At 40.0% G+C, this 26,854-nt stretch overlaps 2 protein-coding genes across 4 annotated transcripts; one reads left to right on the top strand and one right to left on the bottom strand.

Moving 5' to 3' along the window:
* Positions 1–1,970: 1,970 nt before the first annotated feature.
* Positions 1,971–16,297, bottom strand: aspscr1 (ASPSCR1 tether for SLC2A4, UBX domain containing). Of its 3 annotated transcripts, none has more exons than XM_089124892.1 (17): positions 16,139–16,296; positions 15,646–15,701; positions 15,457–15,571; positions 13,205–13,305; positions 12,951–13,035; positions 11,887–11,960; positions 11,187–11,739; positions 10,788–10,847; positions 10,103–10,239; positions 7,953–8,034; positions 7,769–7,835; positions 7,372–7,434; positions 7,159–7,211; positions 5,007–5,058; positions 4,523–4,592; positions 3,259–3,446; positions 1,971–2,089 (listed from the first exon to the last, which is right to left on the bottom strand). In XM_089124892.1, the coding sequence occupies exons 1-17, from the start codon at positions 16,226–16,228 to the stop codon at positions 2,079–2,081; spliced, it is 1,857 nt and encodes a 618-aa protein (XP_088981018.1). In that variant the 5' UTR covers positions 16,229–16,296; the 3' UTR covers positions 1,971–2,078. The 3 variants fall into 3 exon arrangements, 2 of the variants coding, with proteins under 2 accessions (XP_088981018.1, XP_039529515.2); XM_039673581.2 differs by having other exon boundaries at positions 12,951–13,008; XR_016148392.1 differs by lacking the exons at positions 1,971–2,089; positions 3,259–3,446 and having other exon boundaries at positions 7,372–7,453; positions 16,139–16,297.
* Positions 16,298–18,485: 2,188 nt separating this feature from the next.
* On the top strand, positions 18,486–26,574 carry notum1b (notum, palmitoleoyl-protein carboxylesterase b). The gene is made up of 11 exons (XM_039673582.2): positions 18,486–18,816; positions 20,638–20,690; positions 20,763–20,858; positions 21,132–21,192; positions 21,400–21,458; positions 21,575–21,677; positions 22,924–23,115; positions 23,875–23,972; positions 24,362–24,509; positions 24,709–24,756; positions 24,894–26,574. Exons 1-11 carry the CDS (start codon positions 18,551–18,553, stop codon positions 25,204–25,206), a joined length of 1,437 nt encoding a protein of 478 aa, XP_039529516.2. The 5' UTR covers positions 18,486–18,550; the 3' UTR covers positions 25,207–26,574.
* The last annotated feature ends 280 nt before the right edge of the window (positions 26,575–26,854 follow it).

Here is a 26,854-nt window from a genome sequence, read left to right as displayed (position 1 = left end):
AGCTTGTATATTTAAGTTCAGTGATTTCACTTAAATGGCTATGATAATTACATATTAATTGTTATTGAAGTGAAATTACTGAACTTAAATATACAAGTTTGATAAAAATCATCATTAAAGAAGAAAATTTCAAATGGCATTTAGAGGCTTTTGCATCTGAACTCTTCATATATATATATATATATATATATATAGCAGCAGATAAACAAAATATTTTATTTAAGGTTTTCAATCTAACCCAATTTAAAAATTCGAGTCGAGACCTTTCGAAAGAGACCACCCCCAGCCTCGTGGGCCCCCAGGGTTCCGAGATACAGGCCCCCAAAGCCCATCCGGAAGCGAAAAACGCAAATATCTCTGCGAAAACTCAACGTCTCCGTCGGACACCGGGCTCCTTCGAACCGTCTCGCCGAACTGAACAAAACCAAATGCGTTTCGTCATTTTTGGTGGAGTATTCGCGGAGATATTAGCCGAAAACCGTCGGCCACGCTCTGAAATGGCGCCACAAGCTCGGGAGAAAATCACAAATATCTCGTGGAAAAATCAACATTTAGACGGAAAAATTTTATTGATTGGAGAATGGACCGAGACCTTTCGAAAGAGACCACCCCCAGCCCCCCAGGGGCCCGAGATACCGGCCCCCAAAGCCTTTTATTATTTTTTATATAATACTTTGATAATAATAATTTATATTATTTTTAGGAGCGATAAATGATTATTTAGGAGCATCGCGTATTAAAAACACCACACACACAAATAAACAACATTAAATGCTGGATTTTCACCACAAGGGGGAGTTTTTGAAGTCATCAGATCACTTTTACCTTTGAACGTGATGAAAGAGAACAAGGCAGTGTTGGGCGGGTTAAACTGTGTTCACGCGAGCATTAGTTCACCTGCGCGGCTCCGCTAGCCCTCAGCAGGTCCTTCATCAAAGAGCCGCCGCAGCTGGAGCTCATTAGCCGAGTCGACGGGGCCGCGCGGGGCTAGTGGAGCGATGACGAGTGCCAGAGCCTCCGGACACTTTGAAGTTCCTCCAGACGGGCAGCGTTTACATCAAAGCATCGCTTACACATTACCAGCTTCGCAAAATGCCTCAAATCTTCGTTTGAGAACTAAAGGCTGTTTACTCAACACAGTTTTCAACTAGAAACAGAAAACCTTTTAATGCGTTTCGGCCGTTCATTTACACAAGTTTTTGAAAACGATACCGTTATCGACTTCATAAAACGAATTTATGAACACGACGTCACGCGCATTATTCGTTCAGTCTATAAGGTGTTTCTTTACAAAGAACATCGCCATCTACTGGCCTGACTGCAGAATACAACGCCTTTAGTCGTTTTCGTGGATCAACGTGAACGGGATCATTTTGATAATGTTTATACGTGAAAAACACAAAGGAAAAACATTTCCGTTTTAGGTACGTCATGTAAACGAACCCAAAGTGGAAGTTTTTCAAAAACGATACTGCTATCATGTCTGTGAAAACAACAAAAATGTTTTTGTGAATACGGTGACGTTGTGCGCACGCATGTTACGTGTTAAGTCTATAGTTGCGTGTTTCTTTACAAGAACATCGCCATCTACTGGCCTGACAGCAGAATACAACGCTTTTAGTCATTTTCATGGGTTGAAAATGACAAATTTTGCAAAAGATAAATTAATTAGAAATTGCAAAAGATAAATAAGTTTAAGTAGGCTATTAAAATGACAAAAAAATATACATATACATATACATATATATATATATATATATTAAAAACTTAAAAGCACTCAAAATTACTAAAATGCGCGTGAAAAAGAAAACTGAAAATATAAAAAGGAAAGCTAATTTAATAAATACTATAGTATATAAATAATACCAAAATAACAGAGTGTGACAGCATTACAATAAAATTATTCAATTTGAGACGCAGTCATGGACTACTCAGAAACAGTTGATGCCAGAAAAAAGAGAAAAACTCCATTGGCAATTAACACGTTTAATTGATGAAGTTTCGCATGAAGTATTGTTGAACTATTAAACTATTGAAGCCGGAGAATCCAAACACTGTCGTCCTCCTGCGCTGAAATGTCACTTCTTCCCTGAAAACATACAATATATAGATTAATATATATTTCCAATATTAACAACAGTTTTATAAATCTAAAAAAAACAAACATTTAATATAAAGAATATTATCTACATCCTCAGTAAACACTTAGTCAAGTATAGATTAACTCTCTATTCATCAAATAAGCCTGAAGAATCATAAACAGTTTCCAACACTGATAATAATCATAAATGATCATCAGATCCTCATATTCGAGTGATTTGTGAAGGATCATGTGACACTGAAGACTGGAGTAATGATGATAATCACAGGAATAAATGACACTTTACTGGATATTCACACAGAGAACAGATGATTTACACTGGAGGAATATTACACTGTATTTATAATAAAATTAATGCAGCTTTGGCAAGCATAAATGTCTTGTTTAAGAAAAATGCTGAAATAAATGCTGTTTGTCTGAAATAAAGCAAATGTTGCGAAATATGCCTTAAACTGTGTAAAAATCAATTGAGTTTATGTACACTTGCCGTTTACCGTTTACTAAAAACGTTTCTGTTTATTTAATTAAAGCTAAAAGAAGTAGATGTTGAAGCATTAAAATTATTAACTGGAAATACTAAACACTAAGGACGCACAGATATGAAGATCGTTTTTCCAATACCGATAATTCTTTATATTTGAAAGCTGATAACCGATGTATCCCATAAATCTAAATCCAATTTTTATACAATTTTTGAGAGACTGATTACAAAAATAAAAGTCTCACCGTTAAAACCATTCTTATATCAGTCCGATAACGATCATTTTAAAATTGAACATATATCGTGCATCCCTACTAAATACTAAAACTTAAAATAATAATAATATTACAAAGAAATTACTAAAATTAATATGAAATAATAATAATAAAATTCTTTATATATATCGATAACCGACATATTGGCCGATAAAACTAAATCCAAATTTATAAAAAAATGTCTTATTTTTATTTTAAATAAAGTCTCACCGTTAAAAGCCGCTCTTATATCAGGCCGATAACAACTACATTAATAATATCGTCCGATACCGATATGGTGGCCGATATATCGTGCATCCCTACTAAACACTAAAACTCAAATAAAATATTAAATTAAAAAAGAGATTGCTAAAAATTTTACTTTAAAAATTTTGGAATAAATAAAAACGCAACAAACTCACCTGACAGCTTGAGCCACTTTGGCAGTTTCCCGGGGTCGTTCCTCACGGGTCTGTTCGCAGGCGCCTGAGACTCACAGCCGGCCTCAGAGGAGTCACATGACCCGGGGGCGGAGTCACATGACCCGGGGGCGGAGTCACATGAGCCAGGGGCGGAGGAGGGGAGTGGAGGAGAAGAGCGAGGGATGCATCTGAAGGTCACAGAAAGGACACGTGTGATGATCGAGAGAAGCGTTCTGACCCCTTTCATGTGACTGACTGAGGTCAGAGGTCATGACCTCGGGAGTTATTAGAGCATCACATCAATTTAATGTGTGAGAGGAGTACGCACCATAACTGGACGACTCTTCAAACTTAGAAAAAGATGCTTTGAAAGTGAGTATGTGTGAGAGAGTGAGTGTGTGTGTGTGTGTGTAAGAGTGTGTGAGTGCATATGTGTGAGAGAGAGAGTGAGTGTGTGTGTGATAGTGTATCCTATATAAAGACATCACTATGAGCTGCAGGACACAGCGTCTGCTTTGATGTGTGTGTATGTGTGTGTATGTGTGTGTGTTGATGATGGAGAGCGGGAGACAGGTGTGTGTGTGTGTGTGTGTGTGCGCTGGAGGGGTTTCTAGGAAAGCAGCCACTATCTTTAGAGCGGATGTGAGTGGAAACAGCCGCTGGAATCTCACATCGAGACCAAACCTCAAAGGAATTCCAGAGGAATTCCCAGAGGGTGTGTGTGTTTCACATCATAGGTATTTACCAGTTAAAGCTTCACTGGCTCATACTGGAGCTCAGGTTAACGTAACCATAGCGAAACTGATGTTTTCAGCTCTGAACTCTGATTGGACGAGCTGCTGATACACACACTTATTTAATTTATTTCAATAATTCAACTTAAAAGCTGAAACTAATATATTATATATACTCATTACATGCACAGTGAGATATCTCAAGCCTTTATTTGTTATAATTGTGATGATTATGGATTACAGCTTATGAAAACCATAATCTGCCATTTCATAAGCTGTAATCCATAATCATCACAATTATAACAAATAAAGGCTTGAAATATCTCACTTTGCATGTAATGAGTCTATATAATATATTAGTTTCAGCTTTTAAGTTGAATTACTGAAATAAACAAACTTTTGCCTGTAGATACACACACACATCTTCTATTTTTTACCTATTGTTATTATAATTGCAGATGTTTGTCCTGAAATGGCTCGTTGGAAAATGTTAAATCAGTTTAATAACAGAAATATAGTAAAATAATTACCCTGCAATGAGTTCATCAGCCTGTAGGGCGGAGACACTGGCGTCCAGAAGATCAGAGCGTAGGTAACAATCTGTGGACACACACACACACACACGCACACACACCATGATTACTGCTCACTTTCTGTCCAAAATATATAATGTTTCGCTGCAGTTACACAGTTTGAGCCAGCAGGGGTCGCCAGCATGGGACATTTATACAGTGAATCATTTTGCGAAGCATTTGATTCAAATTGATTCCAAGTTTCGAAAAGCTTCGTTTCTCCCATCACTAGTTGCAGACGGCAGAACATCAAACTACACTGGAACCAAACTTCAGACACCAGAATAGATTGACTGGACAGTGTGTGTGTGTGTGTGTGTGTGTGTGTGTGACTGGAACCCACAGGGCTCCCCGTTACCCAGAATGCACTGTGAGCTTCCAGTAAGGCAGATTAAATTGATGTCATTGGTTTGGACAGCTGATGAAAGAGATGTTAACAAACCTGTCGTCACGTCTGAGCCAAAGTACACGAGCGCAGCGGGGAAGAGGTTCGCCTGAGAGAGAGAGAGAGAGAGAGAGAGGTTAATGACTGTCGTCTCTCTCTGTTTTACTACATTCATATTGAGACAAAGATGGGTAAAAATGATCCAAAAACACTGATAATAATCATAAATGTGTGTTGATCATCAGATCTTCATATTAGAGTGATTTGTGAAGGATAATGTGACTCTGAGTAATGATGATAAATTCAGGAATAAATGACACTTTACTGTATATTCACACAGAGAACAGATGATTTACACTGGAGGAATATTACACTGTTTTACTGTATTTTTTTGTGTTTTTGATTCAATAATTAAATGTCACCTTGATGAGATGAAGAGGCTTTTAAAAAAAAAAAAAACAATAAAAATCTTACCGATCCAAAACTTTTGACTGGTAGTGTATACTCACACACACACACACACACACACACAGGTCAGTTGAGTGTCTCTGCCTCTATAATGGGCGTCTCTGTGCCGATTTCTATTCTTAGAACTCTTTGAAGAGGAAACAATGTGTTTGAACGGGCCGAGGGGCGTCTGTCCTCAGAGACCCCGATTCGAGAGACGCTCGCTCACGCATGTGTGTGTGTGTGGGGGGGGCATTCCTTCCATTACATGATGGAAAGTGAGCGAGAACATCCTGTTTGTGCTTCTTAAGATCATGAGATAGATGTTACACACAACACCACCTGTGACCTCTGACCTCTGAAGGGAATCATCACTGTATCAACCTGACATCAACCTGGCAGCAACACACACACAAACTCTCACTCACTCACTGACTCGCTCACTGACTCACTCACTCACTCACTGACTCACTGAATCACTCACTGACTCACTCACTGACTGATTCACTCACTGACTCACTCACTCACTCACTGAATCACTCACTCACTGACTCGCTCACTGACTCACTCACTCACTGACTCGCTCACTGACTCACTCACTCACTGACTCGCTCACTCACTCACTCACTCACTGACTCACTCAATCACTCACTGACTGACTGACTCACTCACTGACTCGCTCACTGACTCACTCACTCACTCACTGACTGACTCACTCACTCACTCACTCACTCACTCACTGACTCACTGACTCGCTCACTCACTCACTGACTCACTGACTGACTCACTCACTCACTCACTCACTCACTTACTGACTGACTCACTCACTCACTCACTCACTGACTGACTCACTCACTCACTCACTCACTGACTGACTCACTCACTCACTCACTGACTCGCTCACTCACTCACTCACTCACTCACTGACTGACTCACTCACTCACTCACTCACTCACTGACTCACTGACTCGCTCACTCACTCACTGACTCACTGACTGACTCACTCACTCACTCACTCACTCACTTACTGACTGACTCACTCACTCACTCACTCACTGACTGACTCACTCACTCACTCACTCACTCACTGACTGACTCACTCACTCACTCACTGACTCGCTCACTCACTCACTCACTCACTCACTGACTGACTCACTCACTCACTCACTGACTGACTCACTCACTCACTCACTCACTGACTGACTCACTCACTCACTCACTCACTGACTGACTCACTCACTCACTCACTGACTCGCTCACTCACTCACTCACTCACTCACTGACTGACTCACTCACTCACTCACTCACTGACTGACTCGCTCACTCACTCACTCACTCACTGACTGACTCACTCACTCACTCACTGACTGACTCACTCACTCACTCACTCACTGACTGACTCACTCACTCACTGACTCGCTCACTCACTCACTCACTCACTCACTCACTCACTCACTCACTCACTCACTGACTGACTCACTCACTCACTCACTGACTCACTGACTGACTCACTCACTCACTCACTGACTGACTCACTCACTCACTCACTCACTGACTGACTCACTCACTCACTCACTGACTCGCTCACTCACTCACTCACTCACTCACTGACTGACTCACTCACTCACTCACTCACTCACTGACTGACTCACTCACTCACTCACTGACTCACTCACTCACTGACTCGCTCACTCACTCACTGACTCACTCACTCACTCTCACTGTAGTTCAGAATGAGGCTGATGGACACAGTGAGTCTCACCTCGAATAAAGTGACATTCGGGTCGTCAAGGATGGTTTTGGGTGGAGCAACAACTAGAAAACAAAAAATACACAGATAAAACACACATCATGCATCGTGTAGGACAACAGTGGTGTGCACCTGCAGGAGAGATCTGATGAAACTGTCTGTGTGTGTGTGTGTGTGTGTGTGTGTGTGTGTGTGTGTGTGTGTGTGTGTGTGTGTTAAACTCACACAGGTAGAACTGCAGCTGTTGGTCCTGCAGGAGAGATCTGATGAAACTTCTCAGAGCAGCGACTGGAAAACACACAAACATCTGCTGTGAACACACAACATCAAGAAAAGAAATAAAATTATATAATACAAATATTTATACAACGCAACATAAAAAAAGGAAAATCACAACAATAATTTTTTTTTAAAATATGTTATACAAATAAACAAAACACAACATAAAGAATGAATACTAATAGAATAAAATATATACAAACATTATAAATACAAAACAATAAAAAAAACATATTCTACACAACCTAACAAAACAGAACATATATAAAATATAAATTATCTAAAATATAAAACATAAAATTAAAAAGCAAACAAACCCAAAGTGGGATCTGAGTCACCTGACCTGTTTCTAGAGGCCTGAAGAAGCCCTGCAGAACCTGGCGGTCCGGGAACTGGACCCTCAGCGCCACCTGAGAACGAGCAACCGTAGCAATCCAGTCACATGACGGATCACATGATCAGCACTGGGCAGAGCAAGCACACGCACACATGCACGCACACACACACACACACACACACACACACACCTTCGGGTACCGGTCCAACTTCTCCTTCATCTGAGACTCTCGGAGAGATTTCGTCATGAGTGGAGCTTCTTCAAACGCCCTCCTGAAACACACAGAAGATCCATCCAGAAACACAAGACAATATACAATATTCATAATACAATCCAAAACCTCCGCTTGCCCTGTGAAAAAGTGCGGGGACGAATTTATCTTGAATTAAAAGTGGGGGGGGGGGCACATCCCCGTAATCTATGCCCATGCTACAACTACTCTACAACTACCCTATGGCAACTCTACAACACTATTCTACTCTACAACTCAATGGCAACTCTACAACTCTATTCTACTCTACAACTACCCTATGGCAACTCTACAACACTATTCTACTCTACAACTCAATGGCAACTCTACAACTCTATTCTACTCTACAACTACCCTATGGCAACTCTACAACACTATTCTACTCTACAACTCTATGGCAACTCTACTCTACAACTCTATGGCAACTCTACTCTACAACTACCCTATGGCAACTCTACAACACTATTCTACTCTACAACTCTATGGCAACTCTACAACTCTATTCTACTCTACAACTACCCTATGGTAACTCTACAACACTATTCTACTCTACAACTCTATGGCAACTCTACAACTCTATTCTACTCTACAACTACCCTATGGTAACTCTACAACACTATTCTACTCTACAACTCTATGGCAACTCTACTCTACAACTACCCTATGGCAACTCTACTACACTATTCTACTCTACAACTACCCTATGGCAACTCTACAACACTATTCTACTCTACAACTCTATGGCAACTCTACAACTCTATTCTACTCTACAACTACCCTATGGCAACTCTACAACACTATTCTACTCTACAACTACCCTATGGCAACTCTACAACACTATTCTACTCTACAACTCTATGGCAACTCTACTCTACAACTACCCCATGGCAACTCTACAACACTATTCTACTCTACAACTACCCTATGGCAACTCTACAACACTATTCTACTCTACAACTCTATGGCAACTCTACAACTCTATTCTACTCTACAACTACCCTATGGCAACTCTACAACACTATTCTACTCTACAACTACCCTATGGCAACTCTACAACACTATTCTACTCTACAACTCTATGGCAACTCTACTCTACAACTCTATGGCAACTCTACTCTACAACTACCCTATGGCAACTCTACAACACTATTCTACTCTACAACTACCCTATGGCAACTCTACAACACTATTCTACTCTACAACTACCCTATGGCAACTCTACAACACTATTCTACTCTACAACTACCCTATGGCAACTCTACAACACTATTCTACTCTACAACTCTATGGCAACTCTACTCTACAACTCTATGGCAACTCTACTCTACAACTACCCTATGGCAACTCTACATCACTATTCTACTCTACAACTCTATGGCAACTCTTCTCTACAACTACCCTATAGCAACTCTACAACACTATTCTACTCTACAACTCTATGGCAACTCTACTCTACAACTACCCTATGGCAACTCTACAACTCTATTCTACTCTACAACTCTATGGCAACTCTACTCTACAACTACCCTATAGCAACTCTACAACACTATTCTACTCTACAACTCTATGGCAACTCTACTCTACAACTACCCTATTCTACTCTACAACTCTATTCTACTCTACAACAATCCTATGACAACTCTACTAGATACAACAACTCTACAACTACCCTATGGCAACTCTACAACACTATTCTACTCTACAACTCTATGGCAACTCTACTCTACAACTACCCTATAGCAACTCTACAACACTATTCTACTCTACAACTCTATGGCAACTCTACTCTACAACTACCCTATGGCAACTCTACAACTCTATTCTACTCTACAACTCTATGGCAACTCTACAACAATCCTATGACAACTCTACTAGATACAACTACTCTACAATAACCCTATGGCAACTCTACTCTACAACTATTTTCTACTCAACAACAAGCCTATAACAACTCTTCAACTACTTTAAAACTCATCTATTCTACTCTATAACAACTAATCTACAACAGCAACTCTGCTACAAAGGAGTTGTGTTTGGTCACTACACGTCAAACACACAGCCTCTTCGTGTCTAACTTGTGTCGTTCGCACCTCTCGCTCTTCAGCTGGGCGAATCTCTTCCGAATGTCGTCCACGGTGACCTCAAAAAACTCGTCGGGCAGTTCTCTGTCGTCATGGTGACGGGCTCCTGAGTCCAGATGGAAGACCAGCGGCTGCCTGTCGATCGGCTGGACGCAGACACAATCAATGAGCACGCTAACATGTGCCAACTAACTCAACACACACTCACGGTTATTGACACGTTACTGCGATAAAGAATTATCTATTAATGACAAACATGCAATAAGCAGCGAAAACAGCCCCGCCTACTGATTTACATAGAATTTGCATACAAGTTGACTTAAAAAAAAAGTGTAATAAAAGAGAAAAGAAAATAAGGAAAATATAATAATGCGTGTTTAAAAATATATTAATATATACTAAATATTGTCACTGTTATTGCGTGTGCATTGATAAAAAGCTTTGCACAAAAACGTATTTGCAATTTCTTTTTCACATTTGCATTTTATTTTAGTATTCTTAGTTTTGCAATCTGACGGAGATGATGCATTAATTAGAAATTATGAAATAAAATATAATTTTGAATTTTGGCACCTATTTTGCATAATTTAATCTGGTTTTCATATTTATTTGTGTAATTTAATGAATTTAAATAGGGCTGAAAATGCCTCCCATTGAACGCTACTGTTAAATAGACCGACATGTGTGTTTTTACCTCCAGATATTCGTCTGGTTCCTCTTCATCCCTCGTGGCTTGTTTGGCGCTGACCGATCTCTAAAAGACACGAGAAACACATTCAAAAACTCTTCAGCTTGAGAGAGAGATCTGTGTGTGTTTTAATGAAAAAGCCATTCAAAAGATTGGAATAATTATGATGTTTCTAATGTCACTAAAACAGTCTCTTCTGCTCAAGGCTGCATTTATCAGATCAAAACTACAGTAAAAATTGTGAAATATTATTAGAATTTCAAATGACCGTTTTCTATTGTAATACATTTTAGAATGTAATTTATTCCTGAGATCAAAGCTGAATTTTCAGCATCATTCCTCCAGTCTTCAGTGTCACATGACCCTACAGAAATCACTCAAAACATTTCTGATTTGGAGAAACACCTTGATTTCGTGGCTGGCTTTGGGTTTTTTGGCTTTGGGAGGGCTGCCGGACACACATGGGGACCACGAGGTCGAGCTCTTCAGTCCCGCAGGTCCTCCCAGACGCTGTCCGCTTCCCGAAAATGGCACGAAGTCAGTGGGCGTGACCGAGGAGGTGGAGCTATGGGACTGAGGGGGCGTGGTCGAGGGGGCGGAGTCACGGCACTGCTGGGACGTCCCTGGTCTCTCGTCGTCCCTCGTTATCTTCGACTCCTGATGCTCACTAGTTTTAGGCCGCACTGTTCGCTCTCGGCTCTTGTTTGGCTCCTCCTCTTCCTGTTGGACAGGGTGATGGTTCAATGGGGCGGCAGCCTGAGTGGGCGGAGGTGGGGTTTCCACGGGAACAGAGGCTGATGGTTCTGGAGGAGGCGGCGGCTGTGATACGGTCATCTTGGCAACAGCGTCCGTTGGCGTAGCATCAGCATCTATCGGCGTGGCGACAGCATCCGTTGGCATGGCGACCGTATCCATTGTCGCACCAGGACATGAGGAGCTAGAGCCTTTCAGCACATATCTAACAGACAGAAACATCTTCAATATCCTCATATATCATATAATTGTGGATGAGCTCACCAAAAAAAATCTGTTTGCTATGATAATAAATAAATAAATAAATGAAACGAAATCAGAGAGGGATGTGACATCAGCACCGAGAGCTCACCGTATGATGGCACTTCCTCCCGTGAGGCCCAGAGACTTCAGAGTCGTCGTCTTCAGTGCTTCCTCACCGCTGACCTAAACAAGGACAGAGAGACATGAAACCGTGTGCACTTCTTTCTGTTTAATTACACTAATTGAATATTCTGGTGTGTTTTAATCATCCACAAAAAGAAATCATCCTTTATTATTAATTATTTCGATCTCCATTAGCTGCACACGAGCCGCTACTCTTCCTGGAGTCGATTTAAACCAACATGCCGCTTACAAAACTTTTACACCAATATTCAGTGCATTACATTTTCCAAAACTAAACACAAATAGAAATAAAGATTAAAAACACAACACCCCTACTCATACATACCTACATCCAAATCCAACATACACCCATATACACAAAACCTAGTTACTTCTTAGATATGAAATAATCATTTGTTACAAAAATACATTTATACAATTTGGCCATGATACTGAACGCAATAATTTAAGAATCCTAATATTTAAGAATCCTAAAAATATTATATATTCCCAGAAGTAAAAATCTTCAGAGAAAAAGATTACAGAATCATCAAAAATATGATACTTTTTACATAGTATTGAGAACTTTTATTAATTATCTATCTATAAATTACAGGAACGCGTGTCTGTTAATCGCATATCTCTCGAACCGTTAGTCCGATGGATCTCAAACTTGACAAGTGTCTTGCTACGGGCACGAGTAAGTGCAGTGCCGAGTTTGACGTTGTTTGGATTAGAAACGCAAAAGATATCGCTAAATATACCGCTAAAAGAAGGCACTGACGTTAGCATGTATAAACGTTATGTGTCATGCGCAATTATTTAGCACGGGCATTTTGCACTAGTTTTAAGAAATCAGCAATTACTGAACCATTATTTCTGTTAGATTGAAGTACATGCATAACATTTTTGTGCCTAATAAAGATAATGTTAAAAAAACAACAAAATTGTAAATAAGTTAGAATTTCGTTATCATTATAGTTATCGGCCTTAAATGAAGTGATTTTGATGTTTGGTACCGAAGCGCAGAGATCAAGCGGTCGGTCTCACCTCGTCTCTCATGTAAACACACACTGGTGTGTGTCCGGACGGCTCCAGATCAGACGTCCTGCGAGAAGGAAACAGATCAAAACATCTGTCAGGAGGAGAACAAACAAAAACACACGCTGGACTCTGATCTGAGACACGACATGTGAGCATTTACTGGATATACATGAGACTCCAGTTTACAGTTTTAACAACTGACCCATATTCACTTTCCATGCAGTTCAAGTGGAATCTCAGTGGTTGAGCGAGACACACACCTGGTTTGAGGAAAGTGGGTCAGTAGATCCCATAACGTCTGTCCACTGGAGAAAGAGCCCTGAAGACGAGAGCCGTCCGGCATCTGCAGTGCGATCCGCACCTGAACCACACAACACACACAACATCAGACCTGGTGGAACATGTGTTAGAAAAATATATCGATTTATCAGCATTACTGACCAGTTAGACTACGAATGAATACAATACAGGTCTTAAGTTTGGAATAATTCAGTTATTTGAAAGGTCGCTTCTGCTCACCAAAGCTGATTTTATTTCATCATAAATACTGTAAAACAGCGTAATATTCCTCCAGTGTAAATCATCTGTTCTCTGTGTGAATATCCAGTAAAGTGTCATTTATTCCTGTGATTATCATCATTACTCCAGTCTTCAGTGTCACATGATCCTCCACAAATCACTCGAATATGAGGATCTGATGATCATTTATGATTATTATCAGTGTTTGTTTGTTTTTTAACTTACATTTTTTTATTAATTCTTAACAGAGCAGTTACATGTATCAATAACAATTATCATGTTGCTAATGTACAATCTTGGAAAGAGAGAGAAAAAAAAAATATATATATTTCAGCATTGCATTTAACATTTCTATGTGGTTTCAGCATCACCATACACACACAAAACAAAGAAAATAAATGGCCCTTTACTTGAATAAGACTTCTGCAGAAGTACAACGTAGACTAAAAACAGATTTCTGGAATATTATTATCAGTGTTGAAAACAGATTCATATTTTTGTGGCGACGTTACAGTTATTTTGTGGAATATGCATCTTATTTTTCAGGATTCTCTGATAAATAGAAAGTTCAAAAGAACGTAGTTTATTTAAAATAGAATCTTTTATAACATTAATTGTTATAAAAGATCAATTTAATTAGTCCTTGATGATTAAAAGTCTCATTTAACTAAAAAAAATCTATATTTCTGATTGTTAGTTTTTGTATTTTCAATCAAAGCTGAATGATCTGAATTCTATCAAAACCAATGTTTGGCTTTTGGAAGTTATACCGCAAATTGTGTAAAACTTTTTGCACATTTATGGTAATCAGAAGTCAACGAAACCACAATAATAAATCTTCAGCACAGAAAATCATTACAGCAAATAATGGAGCATTTACCACTGAAACCTCATCGAGCTGATCCAAACGGGCTTAAACTCTTGAACGCATTTCAAAGAAAGTGTGGAAAATAATAACCCTGAAATCTCCTTTAGAGCCAGAATCATTTCAAGAAAGCCTCCAGTGATAGATAAACCCTGTAAAGCGTGCGTGCGTGTGTGTGTGCGATCTGAACCACAAACACACTTGGACACGCCGAGCATTTCCCCTCCCTCCACATGCCTGAAGCGTGAGGCAGAACGGCCGTCAAACGCTGGCGGGAAGACCCATTACCCATCATGCTTTACGACCGACCCGCTCATTAATCATCTTTCAATCAAACGAGAGTGTGATGTTCATTTTGCCTTTCATCCAAACGCTCAAACATTCGGCACTATAAACACATTCCCATAAAACCAGCAGATGCGATCTGTGCTCGTGTGCCAAACATGTGTTTCATAAGTGTGTGTGTGTGTGTGTGATGATGTCATAACCTAACGAGCTCCTCGCACAATCCCAGCCTGACAGGAAGAAGGACACGTGTGTGTTGATGCATTTACACTCACTGTAAACAATACGAATGAATGATTCATGCTTATTTTTCTGATATGTTATAAGTGAGGATGTTCAATCCAGCTAAACTCATTTTTCCTGAGCGTTGCACGGATGTTTACTGACAAACACGGCATGAACGTGCAGACGTATAATCGACAGGCCTAATTACAGCGGAGAGTGGAAACGAAGTGCGTTCCCAGGAGGCTTTTATAAACTATATCAAAACTGCAATGGAAAAATAGGTCATTTATACACCACAGATGTTTGTTCTAGCAAAAATATAAAACTACAAATTCATTCCAAACAAACTCTGAGGGACCGATTCATTTAGGCTCAATCTGCAACACTTTTATTTGATTTGTTTAACTAATTGTATTCAGTTCACTGATTTAATATTAATAGCTATAAGTATTTAGCCTTACATAAAATCATTGTAAAATAAAAAAGTTGTGTCGTCTCGTGACATGTGATGTGTTGTGTAATTTATTATAATAAAATAAAATAATAAAACACAGGTCACACACACACACGCCGGCTGCACATACACACCCAGGTCACACACACACAGATCACACATACCGCGCTCTCGGCTCCTGCCGGCTGCCGTACACACACCACCACCTCCAGCTTGGCATTGTTCGGCAGACCAGCAAACCTCCACTGCAGAGTCAGATCTAGAACATTCCTCTGAAACCTGCAGATGAAGAGAGACAGTGAGCCGTCACACACACACACACACACACACACACACATACAGGTTAAACTCACTTGAGTCCATGATCATCTGGATTAAAGCCGTGCTTCTTACACACATCCTCAAGAACCTGCAGAAATAAACATTTTAATATTAATTTATCTGTGAACATTGAATTCATTATTTAATATTCATATTAAAGTGTTCAACTAAAATTAGGCAAGTACGCGTTTATCATCACTGACGTTTTGTTGTTGACTAATATATTAGGTTGAGCTACTAGCTCAGCTCAACATCAACATTAAGCCCCAAAACAAAGGCTGTTTAGGGCACTAGATAGGCAGCTCACTAGTCCGGAATGCGCTAATGATGGCTAAAACCGTGACTTATGGTCCCCAAAGTGTACACTAGATAGCAGCTCACTGCATCTTTGTTGGCCGAAACTGCTGTCCTGTCACTAGGTAGGCAGCTGACTCAAAACGCAAGCATCTCAATAGGGGTCTAGCCAGTATAAACACACACACAGTCTTCAGGATCAGATTCGCGAGTATGTAAGTGAGTCCGTACCTGTAATAAAGGTGTGTTTGGAGACACTTTGACAGTTTGTCTTCTTCCATTCGGAGTTAAAACTGACACAGCTGAAACGCTCGCCGCCATGACACTCTGTGACGTCACGATGTTTGTTTGACAAAACTTTATGCGTTTCTCACTGTTAACATGCGTCATTTGTCTGTTCATGTTCCACCGTGATGACTGTCTGTCATTTGCACTCTAATGTTGATATTTAAGCCGCAGTTTTGTGTTAAACTGCAGTTTGATGGACTGTTCGTGTTCACCTCATCATTACTGACCCCAAATACCCTCAAAGCCTTTCCAAACATCTGCACTGTCCATCTCTCAGGAATCTGCGGGACGAGGCTGAAAACCACTGGATTCACAAAGTGTTTTCTTGATGAGCCACAAAAATGTAGAAGTTCCTACATGTGTTGTTTTGAACTGCTAAATCGTTGTAGTGAAAGTCTGAAAAATAAGAGAAATTTGGTTGGATGTATGGATGGATGGATAGATTGATTATAAAAAAGAAATAATAGATAGAAAGAGACAGACAGTGTTTTAATAAGAGAAATTAGGATGGATGGATAGATAGATAGATAGATAGATAGATAGATAGATAGATAGATAGATAGATAGATAGATAGATTATAAAAAAGAAATAATAGATGCATAGAGACAGACAGTGTTTTTAAACTAAACATTTAAAATGTGCTAAATCGTTGTAGTGAAAGTCTGAAAAATAAGAGAAATTAGGATGGATGGATGGATGGATGGATAGATGGATGGATTATAAAAAGAAATAATAGATAGAAAGAGACAGACAGTGTTTTAAACTAAACATTTAAAATGTGCTAAATCGTTGCAGTGAAAGTCTGAAAAATAAGAGAAATTAGGATAGATAGATAGATAGATAGATAGATAGATAGATAGATAGATAGATAGATAGATAGATAGATAGATAGATTATAAAAAAGAAATAATAGATAGAAAGAGACAGACAGTGTTTTAAACTAAATGCCAAAACTCTTAGCTTTTATCCCTCTTTCCTCGAAGTGTCTCTCTCTCTCTCTCTCTCTGATGACCCTGTTGCTTTGATGATCGGGATCTATCCCTGGATCTCTTTGATGTGAGAAGTTCAAAAGGATCCAGATAAGTGAAGTGGAAACCAGTCTAATCAAACTCTGAGCAGAGGGATGGGTTCTTCTGGCCGTCGAATCCCAGTGGACAAACAAGAAGATCCAGTGAAATCTTCCTGTGTTTTCCATGAACAGCTACACAGACATCAACAGACAGACAGTGTGAAGTGTGTGGAGTGTGACTGCATGAACACACACATCTCTGAACTGAAGACAGAACCTGAACCTCTGAAGTTCGTTTGGATCTTTCCAGCAGTGTCGTGTGTATCAGTAATCAGATTACAGATTACTCATCCGTCCTTCGGATGAGACGTTAAACCGAGGTCTTGACTCTCTGTGGTCATAAAAAATCCCAGGATGTCTTTCGTAAGAGTAGGGGTGTAACCCCGGCATCCTGGCCAAATTTGCCCAGTAGCCTCTGTCCATCATGGCCTCCTAATCATCCCCATATACACCAATTGGCTTCATCACTGTCTCCTCTCCACCAGTAAGCTGGTGTGTGGTGAGCGTTCTGGCGCAATATGGCTGCCGTCGCATCATCCAGGTGGATGCTGCACATTGGTGGTGGCTGAGGAGATCCCCCCCCTTCTATGTGAAGCGCTTTGAGTGTCCAGAAAAGCGCTATATAAATGTAATGAATTATTATTATTATTACTTTTTCAACTGAAGTAACTAGTAAAGTAATGCACAGGAGGAGTGTGTTAGAGAGTGTCATCAGTGACGGGTCCGAGCCGGAGCTCTGAGTGCCTGGCATCCCTTTGAAGCGCCGGGAATGAATTCCTCCCGTGTGTGTGTGTGTGTGTGTGTCAGTGAGGTTCTCCTCTGAACAAACAGCTCCATCTTATCCATCCAGACCATCAGCCAAGGAAATAAACCTCAAACTCTCTCCTCTCTTTGAAGTTTGTCTGACCTCTGACCTCTCCGAGCGTGTGTTAGTGTGTGTGTCTGACCTCTTTAATGCAAAACAAATTTTCTTATTGTGTGTCTTACTTTACTTAGCTGATATGTCTTAGTTTATGTCAAAGTTAGTATACAAAAGATAAACATAATACTGCGAAATATAAAATCAAATAAGAGCAATATAAAGTCTTCACACACTGGAGATCAAAAGGACATGCATGTCACTGGGCCACGCCCCCTTTGACCAGCCCTCCCTCCTGATTGGCTGGCACTTCGGCTATAAAACCCCCTCATGACGGCCCGCAGACACTCGGTGATGTGAACAGGAGACGGCTGTTCTTTAGGAGCGGAGGATCCCGTGAGTGTTCATGACTCCCAGTGGATCTGCATGGAGATGATCCGAGCTGTGCTGGTTGTGCTGGTTCTGCTGGGGCCCGTGGAGGGCAGGAGGGCCCGGGGCCAGCGCACACACACACCGGAGAGCTTCCCTCTGGACTTCACGGCTGTGCAGGGAAACATGGAGAGTTTGATGAGTCAGGTGAAGAGCTTGGCTCAGTCCCTGTACCCCTGCTCGACCCCGAGCCTGGACCCCGAGATGAAGCTTCACTTCCTGAGGAACGCTTCGGTCTCCTGTAACGACGGCTCACCTGCGGGGTGAGTGACGGCTTCTTCTCATCTGTGTGTGTGTGGCACTGAAGGGTTGCAGGTTCAAACCTCACTGTCCATCACTGACGTGTTCTTAACTAATTACTAAGTAATTAGTTACTGTAATTTAATTACTTTTCCCTTGAAAATGTAAAGTAAGGGATTATTCTTAATTTATCTGTAATTTAATTACAGTTACTTCTGATGTAATTGAGGTAAATACTGTGTATGGATCAGCGATTCGTATGCATTTCATGAGGTGTCTAAATTGTACGACCGCACTCGTACAAATTCGTATGAATTATTGTAAAATATGTATGAAAAAAGTGTGAAATGTGTGAGATCAGACATAAAACAATAGTGGGTTTAACATCAAAATGTATTGTCTGATGTTAAAGTATGTTTTTATAATGTAACCTTCTCCACCTTGGTCAGTTTAAGGATAATTCATGCAATTTTATAGTATTTATTTGAAAGAATTAAAACAGATTCATCATGTCTATCCTTGTATTATTCAGCTGGTTGAGATTGATATGGGATTTTGAAAGTAATTAGTAATTAAAAACTTTTTAAGGAGAGTAATTAGTACAGTAATCTAATTACACTGTTGAAGAGGTAATTAGTAACTAGTAATTACTTTTTTAGAGTAACTTACCCAATACTGTTCTTCACACACACTCTCAGATCAATGCAGAAGATGATCTGAATGTGATTAATATATATATATATATATATATATACACACACTGTCAAACCAAATTAATTCAGACAATTTTGCTATTTTATTTCACTAGTGTCTGTAGGACACAATAGTTAATTTATGTGAGGAGAGCAAAATAAAGAAAACTGACATATTATACCTAAATATTCTTCATACAGCGACTATCAGTGATATTTATTAAAATATGGGAGCAAAAATGATTTCTCCACTTTGAGCTGATCATGTTCTGTGGAAGTGTGTTTTCTGATATTCGTCATATTTTCTCTAAACTATAGTGAATACACTGTGATAATGTGAGAAATATTGAAGGTGTCTGAATAAATGTTGGTTTGACTGTATGTGTGTGTGTGTATCTCGGATAATTAGGGTGAGATATTAATGCCTCACATGACATCCCCAGACAGAAGAGAGGAAGATCCGGGGATAATCGTTGCGGTTCGGTTCGTCTGGGAATCTTCGGGGAGGTTTGCGTAAAATAAGCGAATAACGGTGTGTGTGTGTCGCGCGCGCACGTCCATTGTTCTCGCGCACGCGCCGCAGGTGAGAAGAGTGACATCACGCGCAGGCGTCGCTAAACCATAACTTCTATATGAACATTTATTTGGGCGGAAAAACTTTTTAAATTCTTAAAAATCAATATAAGTTTTATATATAAAAGAATCTTACCATGACTTTTCAAATCTACTTGTGTTTATCAGTTGCTTTACATTGTCTGCTTAAAATGCCCCAGTTATGCTAATTTAAAGGCTTCTAATGTAGTTTTGTCGTCTCCTACAACCGGTTCAAATGCATCGAAGGTCAAAAACACTTTAATTTTCTCATAAGAAACACATCAGCTCTTTTTTAACAGAGTCTGAAACGATTTGATAAAGGATTCGTCTCTCTAAACCCCGCCTCTCTGAGCACTGCTCTGCTCTGATTGGTCAGGTGGCCCAATCTAGATGCGAATTTGTTATGTTGTTGTTCAAGTGAGACTGGAATTACTGAAGACTCGTTTCAGAATCGCTTCTTTCTTTTGGAAGGCGATATACTTGCGGTTAAATAATCTGATCAAACACAGCAGCAGCACATTCATCTCACATGAGCTTGTTTGTCATTCTATGATTCAGTTACTACATAAAGGAGTCCCGAGGCAGCAGGAGATGGCTGATGTTCCTGGAGGGTGAGTGAATTCGTTCATGTGTGTGTGTGTGTGTGTGTGTGTATGTTCTGTAACAGTGTTTGTGTTGTTCAGGTGGATGGTACTGCTTCAGCAAACAGACCTGTGACAGCAGATACGAGAACATGAGGCGATTCATGAGCTCCAGCAAATGGCCTTCAACCAGGACAGGTTAGTCACGCCCACCTGACCTCTTAACTTGACCTCTGACATCTCAAAATGACTTCTGTCCTCTCACCTGACCTCTGACCTAACAAAATGACCTCTCAACCTGACCTCTGACCTATCAAATTAACCTCTGTCCTCTCAACCTGACCTCTGACCTATCACCTCTCAACCTGACATCTGACCTATCAAACTTACCTCTGTCCTCTCAACCTGACCTCTGAACCTAACCTCTGTCCTCTCACCTCTCTTGTGTGTGTGTGTGTGTGTGTGTTTCAGGAACAGGGATTCTGTCTCCTCAGCCGGAGGAAAATCCACACTGGTGGAACGCAAACAGAGTGTAAGATTACAGCCTTCATACGGAGATAATAATGTACTCTATCTCCTAAACTGACGTAGCATTTTTAGATTTTTGTACGTTTACTTTTTTGTAATGTAGGAGAAGTCAGATTTTATTTAATTGTGAGGGCAATACTCTCTCTCTCTCACACACACACACACACACACACACAGAGATAATCAGAGTAATAAGTGTGTGTGTCTGCAGGTTTGTGCCGTACTGCTCTAGTGACGTGTGGAGTGGATCATCACCAAAGACAGACCAGAGTAAAATACACAAACACGTCTGCATCATTTACATTCATCCGTGTGTGTGTGTGTGTGTGTGTATGTATGTGCGTGTGTGAGAGAGAGAATAACATGCTGTGCCTGTCTGTATTCAGGTGATTACGTGTTCATGGGTTCTCAGATCATTCAGGAGGTCATAAAGGATCTTGTGTCTGAAGGACTGGACCGCGCTAAAGTCCTGCTACTGGCCGGGAGCAGGTGAGGGACTACACACACACACTCACTCATAAAAGTGCATCTGTCCATCATAAAAGTGCATCTGTCCATCATAAAAGTGCATCCATCCATCATAAAAGTTCATCTGTCCATCATAAAAGTGCATCTATCCATCATAAAAGTTCATCTGTCCATCATAAAAGCGCATCTGTCCATCATAAAAGTCCATCTGTCCATCATAAAAGTACATCTATCCATCATAAAAGTTCATCCATCCATCATAAAAGTCCATCTGTTCATCATAAAAGTGCATCTGTCCATCATAAAAGTACATCTATCCATCATAAAAGTTCATCCATCCATCATAAAAGTCCATCTGTTCATCATAAAAGTGCATCTGTCCATCATAAAAGTGCATCTGTCCATCATAAAAGTTCATCTGTCCATCATAAAAGTGCATCTGTCCATCATAAAAGTGCATCTATCCATCATAAAAGTTCATCCATCCATCATAAAAGTCCATCTGTTCATCATAAAAGTGCATCTGTCCATCATAAAAGTGCATCTATCCATCATAAAAGTGCATCTGTCCATCATAAAAGTGCATCTGTCCATCATAAAAGTGCATCTGTCCATCATAAAAGTGCATCTGTCCATCATAAAAGTCCATCTGTCCATCATAAAAGTGCATCTGTCCATCATAAAAGTGCATCTGTCCATCATAAAAGTGCATCTGTCCATCATAAAAGTTCATCTGTCCATCATAAAAGTGCATCTGTCCGTCATAAAAGTGCATCTGTCCATCATAAAAGTGCATCTGTCCATCATAAAAGTCCATCCGTCCATCATAAAAGTGCATCTGTCCGTCATAAAAGTGCATCTGTCCGTCATAAAAGTGCATCTGTCCATCATAAAAGTGCATCTGTCCATCATAAAAGTTCATCTGTCCATCATAAAAGTGCATCTGTCCATCATAAAAGTTCATCTGTCCATCATAAAAGTGCATCTGTCCGTCATAAAAGTGCATCTGTCCATCATAAAAGTGCATCTGTCCATCATAAAAGTGCATCTGTCCGTCATAAAAGTCCATCTGTTCATCATAAAAGTGCATCTGTCCATCATAAAAGTCCATCCGTCCATCATAAAAGTGCATCTGTCCGTCATAAAAGTCCATCTGTCCATCATAAAAGTGCATCTGTCCATCATAAGTGTTGATGTTTGTGTGCACTGTCCCTTTACCATAACTGCAGCATGAGTGTGTCCTGTGGTTCTCTATACTGTGTGCCAGTGCCGGCGGGACGGGTGTGCTGCTGAACGTGGACCGCGTGGCGGAGCTGCTGGAGGGACTGGGTCTCGGGGCGGTGCGGGTCCGCGGACTGGTGGACTCCGGCTGGTTCCTGGACCACAGCCCGGCCCGGGACAGCGACTGCAGCGACAGCATGAGCTGCGCACCGACACAAGCCATCCGGAGAGGAGTGCGGTGAGCGGACGCTACAAACACACACACACACACACACAACCCATCAGCCGGATTCATTATCTCATAATTACAATTTATGATACATAATAATGATTTAGCATGTTATAATTATGATTTAGTTTGTTGTAATGTTGACTTTTTATATCAGTTATGATCTTACAATTTTTAATCTCACAATTGACTGTATTTCAATTGCAAATGTATCTCTTATTTTTTACTTGTTATGTCATAACTGTTAATGATTTGTCATAATTTACTTTTTAGTCTGTCATTGACTAATGACTGTCATCCTTTTCACATTTTTATGTCAGTCGACTGTCCTAATTTCCATTGTTTATGACTTTGTCAAAATTGAGAAAGTCGTCATTGACATAAAAAGTTAAAGATGACATACTGTTATAATTACGTTTTGTCATAATTTACATTGTTACTTTAGACTGGATTTTGAAAATATTTGTAATCATCACTTAGTCGTAATTGACATAAAAAGTTAAAATGATGATACACTCATCTTTAAATTGACTCATAGTACGACTTATAATTTCAAGTTTTTAAACAGACAAAGACTCATGATTTTAACTTTTTATGTCATAATTATTACTTAGAATGTTATATTTACCTTATCATAAATTTGGCTCTCATAATTTTGAAAGTCTCATATCGTTTAGTATGTTTTAATTAAGACAATTTAGTAATGTCATAATTTCATATTTTTTTTAAATCTCATTATTAGTAATAGTGTTATAATTATGTGTGTAGGTTCTGGCACAGTGTGGTTCCCGAGCTCTGCAGTCGAGCACATCACGGGCAGGACTGGAACTGCTTCTTCGGCTATAAGGTTCATCCGACACTGAAGAGTACGTGAGCCCACACCGCCCTCTAGTGCCCTGAACAAACACACAGCAGTGCTGAACAAGTGCTGTCTTTAAATATGCAAATGAGGCATCATCAAATTAAACATGCTCTAATTTACATACACTTCTCTCTCTCTCTGTCTGTGTCCTTGTCTCTCACCCGCTCTCTCTCTGTGTGTGTCTGTCTCTCGCCCACTCTCTCTCTCTGTCTGTCTCGCCCCGCTCTCTCTCTCTGAGTCTCTTGCCCACTCTCTCTCTTTGTGTGTCTGTCTCTCACCCTGCTTTCTCTCTCTCTTTCTGTGTCTCTCACCCGCTCTCTCTCTCTCTGTGTGTCTGTGTCTCTTGCCCACTCTCTCTGTCTGTGTCTATGTCTCTCGCCCGCTCTCTCTCAGGCCCGGTGTTTGTGGTCCAGTGGCTGTTCGATGAGGCTCAGCTGATGGTGGATGATGTCCATCTGACGGGTCGGCCGGTCCAGGAGAACCAGTGGCGGTACATCCAGAGCCTGGGCAGCGAACTCAGGAACACACTCAAAAACGTCCCGTAAGGATTCTCACACTTTCCAATAAGGATCATTACTGTGTTAACTCACATGAGCAAAACCTGTCACAGTATTTATTAATCTGTGTTAATGTTAGTTAATAATCATCCAGCTGTTCACTGAGTGTTATTGTGAAGTGTCACTTCCTGTTTGAACCGGTCACACTGATCTCTGATTGGCTCGTGATTGTTTGATTGACAGGGCTCTGTTTGCTCCCGCCTGTTTGTCTCATGAGATCATCACCAGAAAGTGAGTAATTATGCAGATCATAAGGGAACACTCTACAGTAATGAACAATACTACAGCATTTATTAATCCAATCATCATCATCATAACGACCCAGGCGTGACTCACCATATTGCTGCCTGCACTGTGTGTCGCTTCAGTGACTGGATGGACGTCCATGTGAAAGGTACCTCGCTTCCCCGAGCGCTTCAGTGCTGGGACCGCAGCCTCCGTAACCACGGCAACGGGAGCATCACGCAGGCTCCGCCCAGGGGCTGTCCCGCGCACTTGATCGACAGCTGTCCGTGGCCCCACTGTAACCCCTCGTGTCCCCGGGTCCGAGAGCACGCGACGGGGCAGGAGATGAGCGTCGTCCAGTTCCTCACACACCTGGGCTTCGACGTGACGCGCATGGCACATCAGCAGGGCATGGAGCCCGACACACTCCTGGGCATGCTCAGTGACGGCACCTGACACGCGGACGGCCAATCAGAGAGCCTCGTGACGTGTGCGCAATGCATTGGAGGACGTTTGTGATCAGTTAGCGTGTGCTTTTCTCCATTAAGAGGCGATATTTGCGTTTTGACCTTTATAAAGGCAGCTTTTCTAAACTTGGTAAATGTAAGGGGACGCATCCATATGTAGATTCATGGATACTGAAATATTGGGGAAAATTAAATTATACTTTAAATATGAAGGTAGGTTCGGTTGTAGGTTTCTTAATCAGTGAGTCATTGATTCATTCACTCAACTGATTCAGTCGGGAACATTCTTTATGAACGAGTCATTGAATCACTGACTCAACCGATTCGTTGAAAAACGCAAGATAATTCAGGAACAGTAATTTATTAATTATATACGTGTCAATAATGAAAGAGGACAAATGAGCGTAGATGATGTTTCATATGAAAGCCTTTTTACACCACATAAAAATATATAAAAACATTGGTAAATCAACTAACTGATAATTATGGCATACTAAATCGAAATTCTGACTTAAAAAGTTTCATAATTCTGAGAAAAATGACTTATTTTCTGAGAATTATGATTTACCAGAGCACAATTGTTTTCTTATGTGGTGTAAATGGGCTTCAGTAATTTTTAAAGATGTACTATTAAAGCAGACAGACGATCAACTGGGCTGCAGAATCTGAAGGTGTGTGTGTGTGTGTGTGTGTGATTAAACCATAACCTCCTCTCTTGATGACGACGATGAACACTCAGTCTCTCGCTTCAGCCCATCATAATGAAGCACTTCTTCTTTAACAACTTCACAAACGAAAACTGGGAATCTGGATACCAAAATCAACAGAAGGACAAACACACACACACACACACACACAAGCATCTACTCCTCTATAAACTAAACTGACTGAGAGTCTCACAAAACCTGTCAAGAACATGTGCCTCAAATGTTAAAAAAAAAACGATAAGAAACCATTTTTTTGTGCAAAAAGCATCACAATAATAATAATAAAACACAATAGTCCTAAAAAAATAAGCTTTTAAGTGCAAATAAAATGACTTCTATTTTTCTGTTATTTTGGGATGAATGTGTTCTTGACGTGTTTCCTGACATTCACCTTCTCCCGTTATATTGTGATTTGTAGAGTGTGTTCAAACGTTAGCTATATGGTTATTTATTTTATGTAAAACATATTTATGAGTGATTATGATGAAAGTATTTTGTGTAAAGTGTACATACCTGTTGAATGATTTCATACAAAATATGAACAGTCATTATTGTGGCCAAATTTCTTTTTGTTGATATCTACTTTATCTACTAGTTATTTCTCTTAGATGTAGATTGATATCCATATATAAGAGAAATATTAATATATATAGACGCATACACACACACACACATATATATGTATTAATTGCGATTAATTGCATCCAAAATAAAAGTCTTTGTTTATATAATATATTTGTGTGTGCTTTATATAATTATTTTGTATATATAAATACCTATGCATGCATGTATATATTTAAGAATTATTTGCGCTTAAATTCTGTATATATTTCTAAATACATAATCTATATTATATAAATATTTGATATATTAATAACACTTTTTCTTAAATATATACATGCATGTGTTTGTATTTATGTATACAAAATA

The sequence above is a fragment of the Pimephales promelas genome, chromosome 21, assembly GCF_988280905.1.
Source record: "Pimephales promelas chromosome 21, fPimPro1.hap1.1, whole genome shotgun sequence".
Lineage (NCBI taxonomy): Eukaryota > Metazoa > Chordata > Actinopteri > Cypriniformes > Leuciscidae > Pimephales > Pimephales promelas.
The sequence above is the reverse complement of the archived record's forward strand: the minus strand, read 5'-3'. Positions and strand labels throughout refer to the sequence as shown.

Coding starts and splice junctions, on each gene's coding strand:
- aspscr1 (XM_089124892.1), bottom strand. CDS start 16,228: ATGGCGGCGAGCGTTTCAGCTGTGTCAGTTTTAACTCCGAATGGAAGA. Junction 15,572..15,645: donor CCAGATGATCATGGACTCAA/GTGAGTTTAACC, acceptor CTTCATCTGCAG/GTTTCAGAGGAATGTTCTAG. Junction 7,435..7,768: donor CTTCAGGCCTCTAGAAACAG/GTCAGGTGACTC, acceptor TGTGTTTTCCAG/TCGCTGCTCTGAGAAGTTTC.
- notum1b (XM_039673582.2), top strand. CDS start 18,551: ATGGAGATGATCCGAGCTGTGCTGGTTGTGCTGGTTCTGCTGGGGCCC. Junction 20,691..20,762: donor ATGGCTGATGTTCCTGGAGG/GTGAGTGAATTC, acceptor TGTGTTGTTCAG/GTGGATGGTACTGCTTCAGC. Junction 20,859..21,131: donor ATGGCCTTCAACCAGGACAG/GTTAGTCACGCC, acceptor TGTGTGTTTCAG/GAACAGGGATTCTGTCTCCT.